The sequence below is a fragment of the Pelecanus crispus genome, chromosome 1, assembly GCF_030463565.1.
Source record: "Pelecanus crispus isolate bPelCri1 chromosome 1, bPelCri1.pri, whole genome shotgun sequence".
NCBI classification, from domain to species: Eukaryota; Metazoa; Chordata; class Aves; order Pelecaniformes; family Pelecanidae; genus Pelecanus; species Pelecanus crispus.
Window position 1 is genome coordinate 61,134,400 of NC_134643.1, and position 20,228 is coordinate 61,154,627.

The following is a 20,228-nucleotide window of genomic DNA, read 5'->3' on the forward strand; positions in this document are numbered from 1 at the left end:
TAATCTGATGCTTTAAGTAAGGCTGGCCTGCAGTGGAATTGAATGGTTCATTTTTGGGTTCAATAAAACATGTTAGCATGTGCTTAACTACCATTAAGAGCAGTGGAAGTGAACACAGCACTTACAGGACACGCTGAAGTGCCTAAGTGCAATTACTGTTGCCTAATTCCAAGGCTGATGGTTGATTGACGTCTCGTGTGGAAACAGTCTCTTCTTACCAATGAACATGTAATTTAGCACATGTTGTCCCCAAATCCTTAGAAGGGTTTGTTCTTAATACTGATGGGAGCAGCTTTCCTGTCAGAGCTGAGGAAACTTGTTTGGGCAGTATCAAAAGGCTTGGTTGTCGTTTCTCATGCTGTCTCTGTCTAGTGGACTTCAGCCTTCAGTGTTCTTACGGTGACATCTTTCATTGGCACAACTTTCTACCACTGAAACTTGGAAGCATAAGCTCATAAATGCCTCATGTCATGGTAGAATGAAGAAGTTCTGTGTTCACAGATCTGGAGTAAATTGCTTAGACTATATTCCGCTATTAAGATGGTTCTTTGGGCAAGGTTTTCTACTTCCAGCTGAGATCACACTGCAGTGATTCACAGAAAGGTGTTGGAGAAAAAAATGCCTTGGTGAGTGTGAGAATAGGCACCTTGGGATGCCTTAGCACCTACTCATGGAGGCATATATCTTGAAGTACCAAACTTAACAAAAAGGCTTCATTCATAGCTGCCCATATAACCAATACCTACCACAGCATCCAGCTGAGCAGAAGTGCATAGAGTACTAAGGTGTTAGATGATTAAAGCTGAGCTAGACCTCCAAAAGAAAAGGGATAGTTTATCTGCTTACAGAGAGCTTTTATGTCTCCACAGTCCTGACTGCAGTCATCTTATTTTTCTTTTCCCTTAGGGTCCATGGAGTTCTCTACAATGGTCTTTTATGGGGGGAAAAAAAAATTGTGGAATGAGCTTCAAATGATTTTGCTCATGGCCTTAACGGGGAAATTCTTGAGGGTGGTTGCCTGCTATCCCAGTTCTTTCTGCAGAATGTTGGCTTTTGGTTAAAATTGTTATACTGCTAGTCCTCAAAGGGTGCACTGATAATGTGAATTTTCAAATGTGAACAAATGTGAAATGGAGGAGTGGTGTTTTCTTGTATCTGTAGTCAGACAGACTGAAACATTATCTGTGAGCAGCATAGCTGCCTCTTATCTCAGAGGCAGCCTAGAGTTCACTGTCATCAGTTCATTATAAAGGCATTACACGGTATTAGGCAGGGGATGAATAATAGCTAAAACACATAGAAACCTCTAGACCTTGTACAGATGCCAAAAAAACAAGTAGTTTGCACTTAAGATAGCAAAAGAAATGTTAAAAAAAAAAAAAAAGGAAAAAATCCCACAACATGCTACATAAATTTGCCTGCTTCTGTTAGTTGCTAACAAAATTTTAAGCATTTGAGTTCAGATCACAGTCATCTGAGAAACTCAGGATCCCTGCTTCTGCATTTGTCTTCTCCTCTGAATCAGGGTAAATTTTCCGTTCTTCTGTTTCTTTCTCCCTTACCCAACCCTGCAGTTAACCTTTGGCTCAGCTTTGTTTTCTCTGTGGCTCTTGCCCCAGCAAGCTTCCAATGCCGCTGGGTCCTTTTCAGGACTATCACCTCTCCAAGTCTGGTAACTACAAAACTAGGAAATTGGTGTTAATGCTTATCCTTTAGGTTTTGTATGTAAGAAAATTCCACTGCTTCAGTCACTTTCCTTGCAAACAAACTATGCTGGATTGCCTTCTATAGTCTTTATTTCTTCCAGTGTCTTAAGGTGCTCTGCTTAGGTAAGGTTTAATGAAATCTCTTGCCTTAAATACAGGTGACTCCACATATGCAGAAGCATTCAATAATCACAGAATTCAGAACTTGCATACTGTCAACTTTTGTGAAATGTTGGACCTACTGTGATGATAAGTCATTGACTGCTGTCAACCATGAAATAATTATTCAGGTTTGGGTTTGGGTTTTGTTTTGTGGACAGTGGAATTTTGTAGGTCATTTTTATTTATTTGGTACAGTTCTGTTAGCACAGAAAGTCTGAAGTAAAAGGCTTGACACACATAGAAACAAAAATATTAAATCAGAGACTGCCAAGGCCCCCAAACAGAGCAATAACCCCAAATGAAGAATAAAAAATAATAGCTTTATTATTATTTATTGCACCATTCAAAAGTGTACTACTTGCTTCAGAGCACAGCAATGTTCCTTGCAGTGTTCCCTGGGATATCTTTTGTCCCAAAGTCACACAGACCTCGTTATGTGTTATTTTATTTTGATTTAGATTAGATAAAAAGTGCCTAGACATCAGCTCAGAGCACTCTGCCAGTTACTTAAAACTATAAAACTCAAGTGTGGTGCAATCAGTTTAACTCTTCTACCAAGCAGCATACACAGTCAATGAAATATTAGTGTCCCCTTACATTAGCCCACTTAACTGCGTCTTCAAAGATGAGGTGAAACACACAGTCCTTGCATTGCCTTGAAAACTAATAGGAAGCAGATCAGGGTAGGATGTGTTGGTGTTTACCTACTAGGCAGTAGCTTCCAAGAGGCATTTTGCCATGTCTGTATGTTCGCTGAAGTAAAAATACCTTCACATGTCCAGTCTGGTAATAGGACTAAATCAAATAGTACCTTGCCACCAGCCTTGCCACTGTCAGATGTGCAAAAATTATGAGCTAGACCATCTCAATATTTATGACAAAAATAATTTGATTTCTGAGTCTTAAGATCAAATTCAGTTCACTTTTGATTTTATACTTTTATTTCAAATGGGTGCTGGAATTGTCACATTATCATTTGCAGCAGGGAGTTGGGGTGTTACAAATATACCAAATACATCAAGATACACCTGAGAAGAATCAGCAATGTTAGTAACAAGACATGGCTTGTCCAGCTGTACAAACCCTGAGGAGATCATCCCAGAAAATGTCTTGAACTTAGCACTTTGTAAAAAAAACATGGATAATTTTTATAGTAAATCAATACATTTCAACTAGTTATATATTTCAGATCAAGAAACTAGCTGGTTGTATAATTCCTGACATGATTTCCTTACTGCCTTTTACAATACTAGCAGAAATATGTACTACTGAGAAGGTAGTAGTGGAGTTTACTGGCATTTAAAGCTATGGCTGCATAAACACTGAGCTGGTCTCATTAGTTGCTGCAACTTCCAGTCTGAGGCAATGAGATGATATTTTCTTTGTGCAGAAACAGTTCAACTGTTCTCATGAATATAGCTACAATTGTTCAGATGTACAAAATGTTACCTTTTTTGTTAATTTTTTATTTTGGCAAAGCAACATTTATGACCTATTGATTTATGTCTGTAGAATAGCTAAAGAGATGTATAAATTTTTTCCATATTTTGAAATTTTGATGAATGTTCTGAGATTTACTTCCATATCTTGCTACCTTTTCTGGTAATTATTTGAGAAGGTAGCAGAATCCAGTGACAAGAAAAGGAAGAGATAAGTAGCATCTGTATCGTACTGGATATTCACCAAGTAGGGAGTTATGATTGCCAGTGAAGACTTTGGCTAGATTTGCATTGTAATTGTATGTCTGATGGTAACACAGGTTAGTTGTTGTGTGGGTGAGTCGGGGTGCTGTTTTTCTTTTTATCTGAGAGTGTCTACACAATATGCTCTTGCTGTCCAGTAATAGGAATGCAATATAATTATATCCAAATGAGTTTTAGTCTTCCTAGCTTGGGTATCAGCAGCTGAGAAATAACACAGTTACATTCCATGCCTTCCAAGCAGGATGGAGAAAGATAAGTCCATATTTTATTGAACTTCTAATTGTAGCATGGCTCTGTCCTTAATGTTGACATTTCTCTATTGTTGCACCCATGATTTTCAGGCTTTTCAAATCTGTCATTTAATTTTTAATAACTATTTGCTTGAGCATTCAAGTTGCAAAATATCAGTGGCCAAACTTCAGAATCTGTCTTGAGACATTTTTCAAGCTCAGCTTTATCCATAAGCTTTGCTAATGGTAAAAATAATGAATTAGAAATTTTTTGCAGAAGAAAGTCTGTAAGCAAATGCAAGATATTCTATCCAAATGGTGTATTAAAACCAGAATAGCTATTTATATAGATAACAGGAAGTGTGTACACCTGTATAACTCAACAATGGAAATTAGAATTGAGGTTTTGATTCCTATAGCTGTTTTTTTCATGAACTCAGTTTAGAGGACTGCTTGCCATTCATGTAATATGAAACAGTGGAAGACAACAAGCAACAAGCAGGTCTTTATAGCAAGGAGATAGTTTTTAGTCAGAGCTTGAGAAATGTACTTGTTAAGGAGAACTGCTAAACCGTAACTGCATGATTTCCATTTTCTAAACCACTCAAGGTGTTTGATAAAGCCAAAGGGACTCTCTGTGTTGGAAAAATTATTAAATAGCAAATATTTTCTTTAATACATGCAGGTAGAAAGTTATTTCAGAGAAATACCTTAGTGTAAGATACTCACGTATCTTCACTGTAAAGGAATGTCTTACTAATTATGACACTGTGGGTAACTCTCACTGTCTTTTGCTTTGTTTCAATTTCATTTCAATTGAACATTTTTGAACAGTAGTTTAGTTTGAGGGTTTTTTACCACCTTTCAAGCATTTCTATTCTGTGTGTATATATATAGCTTTATTAAAGTTATGTGAAAATGTCTCCTTTGAAAACACATCAGCTGCATCCCTATTTGCTCCCTTAAAATTTGGTAGTAATAATGTACCAGGAAGCGATGGTAGAATGTGTTGCAATTGTTGTCTTTGGCTATGGACCTTGGTTTCAGGTTAATTTATCTTTTTTATACTCTGTATCTAGCTCATCTTTTAATGCTGTTTTGAACAAAGAAGATACCTTTTGAAAATGTGAAAATGAAGTGTTTCATATTTCTGGAATATAACTTTTCAGCTAAAGGTGTTGAATTGAGCCATTTTGCTTTTTTCAAAACTCCCTTGTTGTCTTTTTCAGCCAAAATACTTTCCAGAATTTGACCCACATATGTATTGAACATTTCTGTCCTTCTGAACCTCTTATTTCTCAGCAAGCACATGGTACTGTGTTGCTGAATAAAAACCATCTGCTCCTCACATGTGAATCAGCTGGGGCTACTGCCTGGCACAAAATGGTAACCAAAATGCTGTAGCTTGACTGTGGAGGAAATGGGGAATAGGAAAATCATTTTGTCTTGCATACATTTCTAAAATATATTTGACTATATATTAATTGTCTTTGAATTAAATCCTTCTGTTCTTGACTGTCTTCCCAGACTAGAGGCTGGCTGGCAGCCCTATCCAGAACAGAAGAAACACAGGCTTATCTTTTAGTATGGTTTTAAAATTAGTAGGACCTGTAGCTCATAGAACTTCAGCATTTGTCCACGTTTAGCATGCACTTAAGCATTGCTCTGAAGTGCCAAGTTTGCATAAAACGTGGCTGTATTTGAAACACATCCCTGCCTCACGATGCTGACATTAAAGGAAAACGCAACTTCAAGTATATTCTGACAGAAATGTTTTGTTTCCTTCTGTTACAGATGGGAAGCCAGTGTCGTTGTCTCCACTTGAATCCCAGCCCCACAGTCCTCGGTACACGGCATCGAGCCAGCGGGAGCGCGAGAGCTTGGAAGTCCGCATGCGGGAGGTGGAGGAGGAGAACCGTGTGCTTCGCAAGCAGCTCAGCCTGGCACAGAGTCGCAGCCCCTCACACCACCGTGGCAATCACTCCAAAACCTACTCCATGGAAGAGGGGACAGGCGACAGTGAGAGCCTGCGGGCTGGCATTGTGGCAGGGAACAGCTCTGAGTGTGGGCAGCAACCAGCAGTGGAAAAATGTGAGGTAAATAAACAAAAGGGACCTGCCAGAGACAAAGCCTGATAGATTTGATCTTTTAAGAAAATTGCAGATCCCTATCTCCTTCCCCCTGAAACTTTCTGCTCGGAAACCAGCCTCTTAAAGGACTACTGGGTGCAACTTTTTAGATAATTTTTAATTATTCTTTTTTAAAAAACTTTAAAACATTTAATCATCTGAATATCTTTTGAGTTATTATTTGATCAGGGCTTTTTGCCTAAAAATTTTTTACATGCCCAAACCTGGTGTAAAAATCAAAGCCTTGTTCCAAGATTACTTCAGTACAGCTGTGCTGATAAAGACCTGTGGCAAACTGACCCCATGTGTTTCTAAATTAAATGAAAATGCCACAGTGCTTTGAAAAGCCTCATTCCTTTGTTTGTGCATCTGTACTAGAACAGTTCAGGGTTTACCATTAATTAAATTGTGGCTTATGGAGTGTGGTGGGTTGACCCTGGCTGGATGCCAAGTGCCCACCAAAGCTGCTCTATCACTCCCCCTCCTCAAGTGGACAGGGGAGAGAAAATATAACAAAAAAGCTCGTGGGTCGAGGTAAGGACAGGGAGGTCACTCAGCAATTACCGTCACAGGCAAAACAGACTTGACTTGGGAAAAATCAGTTTAATCTGTTGCCAATCAAAACTGAGTAGGGTAATGAGAAATAAAACCAAATAAAACCAAATCTGAAAACACCTTCCCCCCATCCCTCCCCTCTTCCTGGGCTCAACTTCACTCCCAATTTTCTCTACCTCCTCCCCCTGAGTGGCGCAGGGGGACGGGGAATGGGGGTTGCGGTCAGTTCACCACACGTTGTCTCTGCTGCTCCTTCCTCCTCAGGGGAGGACTCCTCACACTCTTCCCCTGCTCTAGCATGGGGTCCCTCCCATGGGAGACAGTCCTCCACGAACTTCTCCAACATGGGTCCTTCCCACGGGCTGCAGTTCTTCACAAACTGCTCCAGCGTGGGTCCCTTCCATGGGGTGCCGTCCTTCAGGAGCAGACTGCTCCAGCGTGGGTCCCCCATGAGGTCACCCTGCCAGCAGACCTGCTGCAGCCTGGGCTCCTCTCTCCGTGGGTCCACAGGTCCTGCCAGGAGCCTGCTCCAGCGTGGGCTTCCCACGGGGTCACAGCCTCCTTTGGGCACATCCCCCTGCTCCGGCGTGGGGTCCTCCCCGGGCTGCAGGTGGATATCTGCTCCCCCATGGACGTCCATGGGCTGCAGGGGAACAGCCCATCTTCACCACGGGCTGCAGGGGAATCTGGAGCGCCTCTTCCCCCTCCTTCTTCACTGACCTTGGTGTCTGCAGAGTTGCTCCTCTCACGTATTCTCACTCCTCTCTTCTGGCTGCCTGTGTGTAGCAGTTTTTCCCCCTTCTTAAATATGTTATCAAAGAGGCGCTACCGATGTTGCTGGTGGGCTCAGCTTTGGTCCGTCTTGGAGCCGGCTGGCATTGTCTCTATAGGACATGGGGAAAGCTTCTAGCAGCTTCTCATATGTCGTGGTTTAACCCTAGCCGGCAGCTAAGCACCTCGCAGCCGCTCACTCACTCCTCCTACCCTGGTGGGATGGGGGAGAGAATCAGAAGAGTAAGAGTGAGAAAAAATCCTGGGTTGAGATAAGAACAGTTTAATAATTGAAATAAAAGAAAGTAAAATAGTAGCAGTAATAATAACAATATAATAATAATAGTAATAATAATATACAAAGCAAGTGATACACAATGCAATTGCTCACTACCCGCTGGCCAATATCCAGCCAGTCCCCAAGCAGCAATCGCTGCCCCCCGGCCAACCCCCCCCCAGTTTCTATACTGAGCATGTCATCATATGGTATGGAATAGCCCTTTGGTCAGTTTGGGTCAGCTGTTCTGGCTGTGCCCCCTCCCAGTTTCTTGTGTACCTGGCAGAGCATGGGAAGCTGCAAGTCCTTGACTAGCATAAGCAGTACTCAGCAACAACTAAAACATCAGTGTGTTATCAACATTCTTCTCCTACTAAATCCAAAGCACAGCACTATGCCAGCTACTAGGAAGAAAATTAACTCTATCCCAGCCGAAACCAGGATATTACAGAAGCCACCCCTGTAGCCTGCCCCCACTACCAAAACCTTGCCACACAAACCCAGTACATGGAGCCAGCTTTTGAGTCATTTTCAGGAGTGTATCTGGATGCTACTGTGGAACCACCTGCTTTGCATGAGCCATGCACAAGGGATGTGGTTAGCTGCAGGGAACAGGTGATCTGTTTCTAAGAAGGTTTTGGGGGGGTTGTTTTGGCTGGTTTTCCCGATTTGATGCCAGTAGTTTTGTGGATGTCATCCAGCTATTTAGTTGTCAGATACCTGAATGATGACAGTTCCAAATATGGATTGATCCAAAACAGAAAGTCTTGCTTAAAGGCCTTGTGCCAATCCCAGCTGGTGAAGATATCAAAAATAATTCCTCCATTTATTTCTACAAAGAGGGTAATACCGTATCACCTTTTATCTTGCTTTCTGCCACTGGGGAGATAAAAGTTGAAAGAAAATAAGTGGGAGAGAAAAAGAAGTCCTAATTATCTCTTCAGATAAAGTCTGTCTAATGGGCAAATACCAAGTAGAGTTTAAAAATGAATTATTGCTTTCCAGTTGGACATCTTTGTCCGTCTGTGTGGAAAAAGGAACCAACATTATTTTAAGGAGAGGGAAAAGGAGTCGTCTTTCATTTTCCCTCCTCCCAGTAATGAGGGTCTGATTTTCCTCCCCTGTAAGCATTTTGGCATTTCATTTAATAAGGGAAGGTTCAGGCCATCAATAAGCAAACCTCACTTCTCCCTTATTATCATGCCAAGCAGTGATGAGCTCAATCTCAGTTCTTGGTTGTTCAATGTACCAACCAATTTGGGACACAAAAATAGCAGCTTAAAGGAGGAATAGTTTAAGTGGCCTTTCAGTTTATAATGTGTTTTGCCAATAAATGTACTTGCTCAGTGGGGTTTAGCATTGTGCTGGAGGCAATGGTTATATAAAATACGAAACCTCACTTTATTTGCCAGCCCCCTATCTCACCGCGCACTATTTTGATAATGAAATAGCTTTTTCTTCTTTTTCTTAAAGAATTCAGTCAGTAATTCAGTAACAGCAATGGAAGTTTAATTTTAACTTCCTTATTATCAGATTTGCCAGAGGTCTCATCATTTATCCTATTACTGTAGATTCTGGTTCCATGTTTGTGTGAGTGGTATCTTGACTGCATTCACCCTCTGTTTTCAGTGTTTCAGCAGTGTAAACTAAACCTTTTTTAGCCTCTGACTCTGGAATGTATCACAGCAAGAGTCAACAACTTGGGTAGAAAGAGACAAGTGTCCTGAGAAGACAACTGGAGCTTGAGGAGGCAAAGACAGCTAGGAATAGCTTGTTTATTTCATTGAGGCAGTTCTTTGAGATTTACTGAAGCTGACATTTCTGAATCTAATTTGGGATGGTCTTTAGTGATAATTAAAACATTTGAAAATGCAGTTACAATAAATGAATATTAAATATCTGATAACACATAATCCATGTGATAATATTGTGATCTATATCAAAAAATAGTGGGTTTGTTGCATTCCAGCCACCGCTTCCTACTCTGTTTCATCACAGGAGAGCTCTTCTGATCTTATAAAATGGACCAGCATTATATTGCAAGAAAAAGTCAGAGTTCCAACCAGGTGCCTTCTCCCTGGCAAGAGCAGAACCCTGCCATGCCTTCCCAGTAGGAGACAATTTTAACGCAAATCTTGGAAATAAAAGTAAGAGTAGTCCTTACACAGATGTAGGCACAAATAACAGGCTTCAGAAGAAGAGCATAATGCTGATGGAAGCTAACAGAATTATATGGCTCTTTCTTACAATGTTATTGCAGTATCTTTCCAGCTTGTGCCTCCATAAACTGGGTATTTAGTTTGAATTAAGTGTGCATTTATAAATATTTTTAAAAGAGATCATATATTTGAAAATGGTTAATTAGCAGTATAGCATTTAGTAGGTTAGCAGAATACTTAACGTGTGAAGCATTTTTACAGGCATATTTGCATTGTTACTATTCTCAACGGTGTTGCTCAATAGGGTTAAGTGTGTAGTGCTCTAGAGCCGCAAAGAACAGGCCCCCACCAACTTAAGCACTGTAAAACACAGGAAAAGCAGATGGTACTTGCCTCTGGGTAACAATTTTAGCATATTTACATTTTTGTAACGTGCTTTCAATATCTCTTAACCACATTCAACACCTATTTCTGAAGGATTAAGTAACTGCAATGGAAGGCCTGGCTAATACTACTGGAAAATTATTGAAGTATGAAATACTTTACCAAAGGTTATTTTTAGCTATAAGAACTAATTAGAGTTAGTTAAGCTCATTATTTCACCATAGCAAAAAGTAGCCTGAGGAGGAAGAAAAATAACATCTGTTTATCTAGGCACCTTATATTCCTCATCAGCGTGGGATCTAGGGCCCAGTTCTTCATGTGGTTTTGGATATTTTCTTCCTATTAATATTACCCCAGAATGGACTTATATGAAGTACTGCTTTCAGAAACAGTTTTTCCTGGTCTGTTGCGGCTAAAGTAATAGTTTCTAAACGATGTTATCATGCACCTTGGATTATTTAAACTCCCTCTCCTAAAGAAGCTTAACTTCCTAAAATGCCTTTCAGTACCTGGGCCTGAGTGCTTCCTAAACTGTTTAAAATCAAAAATAGTTCTCTTTGTGTCCCTGATCCCCAAACTATAGGAAGAACAGCTTGACTAACTTCCACAGTATTTTGATTAACTATTCATATCTGTATGTATAAGCAGAGGAAGAATTCATTAAGTCTGGAAAGCAAGATGTGTCATCATTTAATCTGTTGCTACAGTGAGTTCCATTGTCTAAAAGCAGCTCCAGTGAATGGCCTGTGTCCAGACTTCTTGCAACATCTACTAGTGGTGAACATGCCTATCAGCATTGTAGGAGCATGGACACTTTCAACAAGCTCAGTGACTTCTGAATATTCAGGCTAGAGTTTGACAACTAGAATTATCACGGATTGTAAACAGTGAGAAGCAAGTGTAGCATGCAGAGCCTTGGTGTGAGATGTTTGGAGGGACGTGTTCAACCAAGCAGACAGTCACATGTTGTGGAAGTTGAAACATTCTTGGCTTATCTGACTTAATGTCTAGGTGTTAGCTGCAGTCACTGAGTCTGGAAGTTGTGTGAATCACAGTGGCCAGTTCTGGTGGGATGAGGATACAATCTTCTAGCCATCTGCAGATGGAAAATGAGTTTGAGAGAGCTGTGATGCGGTTTCATAATCTGGGAACTGATGCTTACAGTAGTATACTCAGGAGGATGCAAGTTCTTTGAAGTGCTTCCTTCTTCCAGCCACTATTACCCTGCCTTGCCAGGATTTGGCTACAGCCAGTTGCTCTCTATCCAAACGTGTATTTGGAACAAGCATGGAGAAAACTGGAAATAAAACTTTTTTCATTAGGGTGCAAATATCTGCAAACAGTTCAGGTTGTTGAGCTCACGTTGACTTACCTATTTTCCCACTATTTTGTTTAACAGTTAAACAGTGAGGGAAAGTGAATCAAGAAAAGGAGGAACAGACTGTCTTGCAGCACGCTGCAGGCAAAAACTTTGGAAAAAAAGGACTAAGTTTCTGTTCTTTTTGAGGATTATTGCTCTTCCCTATAGGTGATTGCAGGCAGGAATAGAAGTGATAAATAGTATCAAACACGACAGAGAGGCTGAGCAGAAGGTGTATGGGTGCCTGTGTCTTTGACCTGAAGAAGGACATTCAGAAGAGTAGCAAGTGCTGTCTTCTCGCTGTGCCCTGACTGAAACCGCATGCAAGACAACAGCACCTGCTAAGAGACACCAAGGAAAGCATACTTTTAATTTTGAAACAAAGTGATTTAGGAAAAGGAGAACAGATGCGGAAAGTCCTTGACAGAATAAACTCTGATTTTGTGGGGATTTGAAAGGTGGAGAGAGGGTCTGTGAGGAGAGCTTTTCTGACAAGTAGAGGTAGTATAAAATGATGTCGACAGTGATATGACAGTACTATTCTGTCAAAACCCATAAAATGTTTGTGTCTGGTCCAGTGTCTTCAGGTGAAGTGTTTAAAGCAGGCATAAAACCATTCTCAGTTAATTTGATTTTAATTGGCATTGAAGGGAAGGATCTTAGGTCTTCCAAAAGCCTGAGAAAGACCAGGTGGCAACAGAGAGGAGGTAGTGTGTGCAGTGTCAGGAATCTGTGCACCCACAGGAACCCATGCCCATAAGTATGGTACAAACCACTGCAGCAATAAAAGTTGTCAATGAGCAGCCTCTGTTCTCCCCTATTGTTATCTCAAGGGAGAAACACAATCAATTTTTGCAAAGTGCTGAGCATGCTCAACTCCCATTGACTTCAACATAAATTTAAAGTGCTGAGTACCTCACAGAGCTGTTGCCAGAGTGTACTGCAATATCTTTTCTTTCTCACACCTCTCTGGACAGACAGTTGCCTTATTAATCCAAATCCTCTTAAAACCTCAGATCTTTAATATGCCGCAGCTTGTGAGGCACACTAGGGCTGGAGGCAGCTGCAGTGTTCATGTGGGGGTTGCACAATGGCACAGCTCCTTGGCAATTATATGATTCAAATTGTGCCCTGTACCAGGCGATGTTAATGGATGGGGCTATGGACTCTAGATGTGCCCAACACATGCCACCTCTTGTGTAAATCTGCTTCTCTTACAAGGCAGACTTTGGGAATCTATGACTATGTGAGGAGGCAGAATTCCTCATTTGTTCTCTGCGTAGTGGGCTTTCTGTGGAAAATGAGAGCTGTGTGTGTGAGAAACCAGCTAACCAAGCTTCAAATGGAAGCCAAATGAGGCTTCCCTGCAGTTTCACAGCTGTGTCCCAAATCGCAGCTTTGTGTTGCCAGCATGGTGAACTCTCCTTCATTTCTGTGACCACTAAGAAACAGAAAAATACAGAAGCTGGAGTCAAAACTTGCTAAGATTAATTTTCTTTTGTCCCCGGGGAATAGCAATGGCTAATTTTAAAACCAGAGAAGAGTAACTTAACAGCATTTTTCAAATTACTACTTACTACCTTAATAATAATGACTAGTAGTGCCTTTTCAATTTTACCTTTCCTCTTGAAGAGATGAGTAAACCTCTGTCTCGTATTAAAAGGGAGGTAAGAAGGCACAGAATAACTGATAATTTACCAGGGTGCTGGCATGGGGAGAATGTGTGTGGGGGGTTTGTATTTAACTTCATGTTAGCACTGCCCAGTACAGCCTATACTGGTAGTTACAGGCAGGGAAGTAACCACCTGCCTTCACAGCTTGTGTCCTGTTTTATCGCTGGGATGCACCCAGCCCCTGGCAAGCAAATTGTCCCACTCATGCTCATCCATCAGAGCTTGCTCTTCCTCTCCTTAGTAGCTATCCTTAAGATGGAAATAATGCAAAATTTCTAAGAGCATATCTGCTTCTAATTATCAGACATAATTTTAAACTTCAGTTCAGAAGGTTAAAGTGTCTGCATGTTTGCATACTCAGAATTGTGTGTGCTGCTAAATGGGTATGTGTGTGTGTACACACACACACATATTCTCTTAGCTAATAAATGCAATTCTGTTCAGACATCTGATGTAATTTAGGGATAGTAATGACTTTGGAATGATGATGGTGTTATAACTCAATTAAGATGTTTTTAACAAACTGCCTCAAGTGGGCTGCAAACAGCTGCAAAACACCCACTCAAATCTTTAACAATCGCCGCACTAAATAATAGCACTGTCATGTATGTGCTCTCCTTAATGAATGATGGAACACAGGAGCAGGCTTTAACTTTTTTTCTTTTTGTTCATTTTCTCCCACAGACTATCCACGTTGCCATTGTTTGTGCAGGGTACAATGCCAGTCGCGATGTTGTCACACTTGTCAAGTCTGTCTTATTTCACAGGTAAAGGTAGCTTTCTTTTCTTGTATATTGTGTATCTGATTATGGCTAAATCAGATCTTTTTACATTTACTCTCTTACTTCAAAAGAAAGTCAGATTCTCTTTGCTGGTTGCTTTTTCTTTACAAGGAAGGAATTACAAAATTTATGACCACCACGAATAGATTCAGCTGTTTAAAGGTTTCTACAATGAATTAGAGGGATCAGAGATCCACCTGCTACTCCTGTTGCATTGTGGGAATAGTGACAGTGTCATATCTGTACTGTAAAGCATCTGCATACTCCTGAATGGTGTAAAATAATAGTAATAACAACATTGTGTTCATTTAGCCTGTTTCTGGTATCAGTTTATGGCACAGGTATAGATAGTAATTTGAAAGCCATACACATAAATACACACTGCTTACTTGATGCTTCCCATTTAGACATTTATTTTTCAAAGTAAGCCTGTTACTATAGTCAGTGTTATTTCATTAAAGTCAGATCATTTATTCTGGCTTTGGAAGAGCTACTTGCAGCCCCTCAGAAGGCTTTGCAACCTGGTTTTAGCACATGGAGCACAGTTAGATCCCAAAATCAAGAGGCGTAAATGTACAATGAAGACTAAACAACCAATTCTCTCAATAAACAGCAGCTCCATAAAAAGAGAAATGGTATTGAACTGTGTCTGGGCATATGTGTATATCCCTTGTCCAGTTTAGTGATGTCTCTCAGAGATGTTTTCCAACAGTGTTGCAGAAAATGGACCAAAGTAGGGACCGGAGAGACTGATCAGACTGTTTGACTCAAACAGGACAAATAGATTAATAAATCGTGCGTAGAGTATAAAGGGTTTACTAAGGAGGTAGTTTCAATACACTGCTTTATATTGAATAGTATTTTATACCAGGGAGGATGACTCTTGTTCATGTCACGTGCTAATATCTTCTTACAGCTATCTGGAGTGGGGCATTCCAGTCCCTGACTTGCTCCTTATGTTTGCCTCCAGTCCTCTGCTCGAACAGTCTTTGTAAACACTCCCTTACAATGGTTTTAGTACACTACGTTAACTATTACCCATTTTTAGTAAGCTTCATAAATGCAAGGTAAATGCTCACCTTGTACAATGTGGAAAAAGACTCAGTAAATATTGTTTAAGAGGTTGGCTAGAGTGCAGGTGGAGAGGGGAAATTATCCAAAATATGCAATCAATTTTCACTATAAACACAGAGCATTTGCAAGTTTTCCTGGAAGTAGCATGTTCATGTTAGATGAGGGCTAGGAGCACGAAGAACAATACTAAAATAATCATAACAAAAGCAAAACAGTAAAAACCTGTACCATGCTCTGTGCAGAATTCTTCTGAATGTTAAAATCCTGTTAAATTTTAAAACTATATCTATTTCCAATTATACTTCTGAATTATTCAGTGTAAGCTGGCTTTATATTGCAGAGATGTGTGGTATTTTGTCTGTTTTGATTGTTGTTTCTAAGGGTTTTCTTGCAAATATGCATTTTTATGGTGACTTGAATTATCCTAGTGGTTAGCTGCTTCTTGGTGTTTTTCTCTCCTAGTACTTGCATCCATTATGAGAAGACTAATATTCTGTAGGTTTCCAAATGTGCTGTAGATAATAGGAATCTCACAGCTCAAAGGTTTAAACAGTTTATTTCTGTGTTACTTAAAGGAAATGTCCCTGTTTTACATAAGCCACTCATCTGAACAATTAGCAAACTTATAAACAATTCTGCCATATTATGGCAGAATTATGTAATTGGGAAATATATTTAATTTAAGGTTTAAAACCAAACAAGAGGGAAGTAACATTGGTATTTCTAAGTCTGGTGGATTCTGGCCTTGTCAGGAACGTATTTGCTGTTTGGCTAGCAGTAGTACTCATCTCAAAGGATTTGTTCAGCTCAGCAGAAGTGATCAAAATAAAGTCCAGTATAGCTAATGAAACTTCAGTACAGTTAGTTAGATTCAAGATAACCTATCTTGCTTGTTTGCTCAAAACATAAAGACAAATCTAAGTCCATTCCTGCCTAGAACTAGCTTTTCTCACTAGGCATTAAATTGTTCACTAGAAAGGGAATATATTCTCAAAGAAGAGACAGCACTTCTTACAGACATTTCTTCCGTATCTTCTAGAAAAAACAGGCTTAAGCATGTGTTGATGCTATGGCTACATGTGCAGAGGTCCATGCCTCAGAAACGCTCCTTTCTTGGATCTTTATCTTTGGAGTGGCAATGGTGAAGGCGGCTGGAGAATAAACAACAAACAAACAACAAACTCAGCCGAAAATTGATTTAGAACCAAGATGCCTTGCATTGTTTGCCGTGTGCAAACAATGTTATTTTGGAGACTGGTATGCACTTCAAAAAATATGATGATTGGAAAGAAGGCTTCTGTTAATTGCTAGGATCTATTTAATTGTAGGGAAAAAGGATGGAGACAGGTCATGATACTGCATTAGGAGGAATGAGTTAGGAGAGTTGGAGGTGGTTGGTTCAGATGGTGGATGCTTCATGACATCAGTAGCAAGTTCACCATCTGACTTGAGGGTCATCAGTGAAAACAAGCATAGAAATGTCTCTTCTTCTAACCCCTAAATGTGCACCAGGAAATTCATCCTAGCTGGCATTGTCCAATAAGCCAAGCAAAACAGACATTTGGAAGGACTGTATGTTTCCAGTGGAGAAGTTTGCTTGTTCTATCCTAATCTCTAAAGTTAGGCTACTGGTCCTTCATACGTAGGATTACCACATTCAATCTCAAATACGGTTTTGCAAGAACAGAATGAACATGTCTCCAAAAAATATTGTCAATGAGATTTTCTTTTTCCTTTTTTGAAGTTTCTGATCATCAGTGTTCAGCCAAACCTGATATAACAGACGCAGTTTGCCTGTAACAGGATTGTGAGAGAGTGTATTGTATAATTGAAAGACGCTTGTGTAGGTATCACAGCTGTTATTATGTAGCCAGGCAGAGTGTGGGTTCTTCTTGGGCAGCTGTACCATTACACCTCAATCCAGCTCTGCAACACCCTGAATACAATCTACGGGTTAAACAACTGGCCCCTCAGAAGAACCACACTTAATATCCTCATCTGTTCCTGTTGCACATCACTTGGTGTTTGTTGTAAGAGCACTGATTTCAGTGAGTCTGTCTGGAATTCATGGAGATGTCATGTGCTTTTATTAGCTTTTCCATCTAGTTTAGTAATTACAGCATGTCTTAGCTGTGCATTTTGATATAAAAAGAGGTACCTGAATTCCCTACTTCTGTAGGGAATCCCTACTTCTCTAATAGAAAAATTCTGAGAAAAGGAGGCCATCTCAGTCTAATCATCTTCCTCCATGCATTAACATATTTGTTATACCCCCAACTTTGAGCCTAGAGTGCTGGATAGAGAGTTACAAAACAGCAGGGGTGCTAGGTCATTAAGAATAAAAACTACAGGAGTTTCTATAGATGGAGTGTGCTGTCTCTTCTCTCTTGCATGAATGTGCAGCAAATCCTGCATATTGAGCATTTCAGCTCTCCCCAGGTCTAAAAAAGCAAAATTCTGATTCTGGTTATACCATATATAGAGAGACTTAGGCAAGCTACTTTTTCAAACCATTTGAGAAACTATATCTGTCTTTGGGCTCCAGAGAGTGGGAAGAGGAGAGGGAAGGAGTGGTGTGGTTTATTCCTTATAAGAACACCATAGTTCAGAAATGCTTTCATTCCCAGTGGAAAAGGAGCTTGATTCCAGTTTTGTCTTTAGAAAACATATGCTCAAGACACAAAATCCCATCAGCATTTAACACCCAGTTTGACATATCTGACAGTCTGTTCTCAGAAGGAGACTCATAAGAGCTGGGATAGTGCGAGGTTTGCAGACTGTGATAAATATGCATTGGCAGTGCTGCACAGAGGGAAGCTTGTAGAATGAGTACTTAGTCCTAGTCTGCAACTTTCCTGCTTTCCTCTCTTGGGCATCTACTTCCTAATTATGGCAGATTTTACAAGTCTGTTGCAGGGTGGAAGAATCTTTTCTCTGAGCCAGTTTAACACAGGCAAGCTCATATGACTGTGTCCTAAGTGCAACTTAACTTAGTTTTTCCAAAGCAAAAGGCTAAGCACTAAAATTAAAGATATTGAGTCAAATGAGCAAAAGCAAGTTCTTTTGGAAACGGCGCATATAGTAGCATTGAAAAAGCATCGGCATTTCTTTTTCAAAACTGAAGCAGTATCCTGTGGCTCGTAGCTCTCCTTGAAACTTTTGCAATTACTGGCCCAAGTTATGTTGGTCATTTTCAATGTTTTACTCCGTTTCTGAAAATTGTAAAGCTTTGAGTGACACAGAAACAGCCCACAAGTTATAGTTGCATATTGCAAAGATAATTTCTGTCTCTGCTTAGGTAATTCTTAACTTGAGTGAGAGCTAAAATGATTTTTACTGTGCTTTTATCTTTTCCAAAGACATGCTAAACACCGTGTTTCATTTGGGATCAAAAAAAGGCCAAAATTACACAATTATAACATGTTGCTGGCAGTTAGGTCAAACTGAGAATCTGTGAAAAATTAACTTCTCTTTTGTGCCAGCTAATACTACCTTTCTCTTCCCCCCTGCCCCATGTTAGTCCCTCTTCTCGTGGTTACTTCTATAGCTGTACACTCCATCTATCCAACAGCCATAGTGGCACAGTAATGGTGATGGGGTTTCGTAGTGTAAACAGAACCAGTCAACTAGACAAATGCTTTCTAATACGAAGGAGCCTCTTTGCTTTAAGAAGGCTGCTTATAACCTTAAAGCTAAGCTCATGTCTAAGCATTTTTAAGATTAGGATATTAACTGTGTTATAGATGGCTGTATGAATAATAAACTTTTTTTCTTAGAACAAGTAGAAGAAGGCAAACCAAATGAAAATCTAAGTTAAATAAAAAGAATGACATGTAATTTCCAAGTAAGAGTCACAAGTCAACACTGGCTGGTAATTAAAGCTTATGTAATCTAATGGCTCTATTCCATGGAGACCGTTTTGCCTTAATGGAGTTAATTTGAGAATTTAAAACCTTTATCATTGTTTCCAACTTTTCTAATGTGTCAGTCTATTTAGTGGGAGATTCTTCTGGCAAAAACTATAAAGCGTGAACTCATTTCTCTGATCCGTATAGATGCATCAATAATACACACTTCTTTTTGTATTTTCTAGCTGTCCTAACAATGGAGGCATAATGGAGAAAGCAATGTTTTAAAAAAATCTGCCCAGAAAATCTCTTATTATTTCCCAAAGTGCTTCTATAAGTTAACACAAAACAAGAAGATCCATGAATGAGGCAGATAGTGCATCTTTAAGATCTCTCCAATAGTTTGGGGAGCATTTTAATCAATACTGGATGTGAAGGGGTATGAAAACTCTGTAATGATTTTCACATTAAAATTCTCCCTGTATGAGAGAGGGATTGTCATGTGAGCATTAGGAAAAAAAAAAATTCCCAAGCTGCCTTTCATAATTTCTGTTTGAAGTTCTTGTAACCATTTGTTACAGATATAAAAGGTATTACCTTGTTGTGCTTCCCTTAATAAAGTATAGGTTTTGGAAATAAACCCCCTGGGCTACTGACCTTTTTATATTCTTAGAAAATAAAATTCCTCTGCTGCAGAGAGAGAACTGTGTAACTAAGCAGCTGCTTTTTGAATTGCTAACAATTGAGCTATGGAATAATACAGAAGAGAAGACTGAGTCTTGGTTCACTACTCCCTTTTTCAATTGTAGATTTTTGTATTTAACTCTGGCAGTGGCTATTCGAAAAGAATGGGCGACAAATGCTTGAGCAAGCAGATCAGAACTCTGATGAAGAATAAGAAGTTTTGAAATGCAAAAATAAGACATTGTGATTAAAAAGAATATATAGAAACGGATACCTCAAAATAGGCTTCTAAATTTATAGCCTGACTTTTAAAATTACTGACTTCTTTTTATTTTGCTACACTTTATAGGACCTCAGCAATTCTGAAAATGAGAGCATTCATTTAAGCTCATATATTTAGGCCTACGAGCCTATATTTAAGCAACCATGCTTGAAAATCTTGGCCAGAATCTCTTTTCATTCACTTTTGAGGAAAGCAATTTAGGAAAATAAATGTGTGCTCTTTACATATGGTTTACTTTGTCAGATAGTGTTCTGATCTTAAGATAAGTGGAAATAATTTAATATATGAAGATTTGCAGTTTTCTAAATAGAGTGGTTAAAACCTTGAGTTTCCACTTGATGGGAAATACCCATATTTTGAAATGGCATTCTTCCGCATTAAGACATTAGCGCATCAGCATTTTCCACGTAGCAGAAACTGTGAAAAGTTGTCGTTGGTAAAAATTCAG

The 20,228-nt window shown here is 39.6% G+C and overlaps 1 protein-coding gene across 3 annotated transcripts in view; it reads left to right on the forward strand.

Annotated features, from left to right (window-relative positions):
- Positions 1 to 20,228, forward strand: part of LARGE1 (LARGE xylosyl- and glucuronyltransferase 1) — a 205,837-nt gene that overhangs the window by 51,765 nt on the left and 133,844 nt on the right. For all 3 annotated transcript variants that reach the window (XM_075717525.1, XM_075717532.1, XM_075717542.1), the window contains exons 2-3: positions 5,596 to 5,897; positions 13,794 to 13,876. In XM_075717525.1, coding sequence (XP_075573640.1) covers positions 5,596 to 5,897; positions 13,794 to 13,876 — 385 coding nt within the window. The remainder of the gene's footprint in view (positions 1 to 5,595; positions 5,898 to 13,793; positions 13,877 to 20,228) is intronic.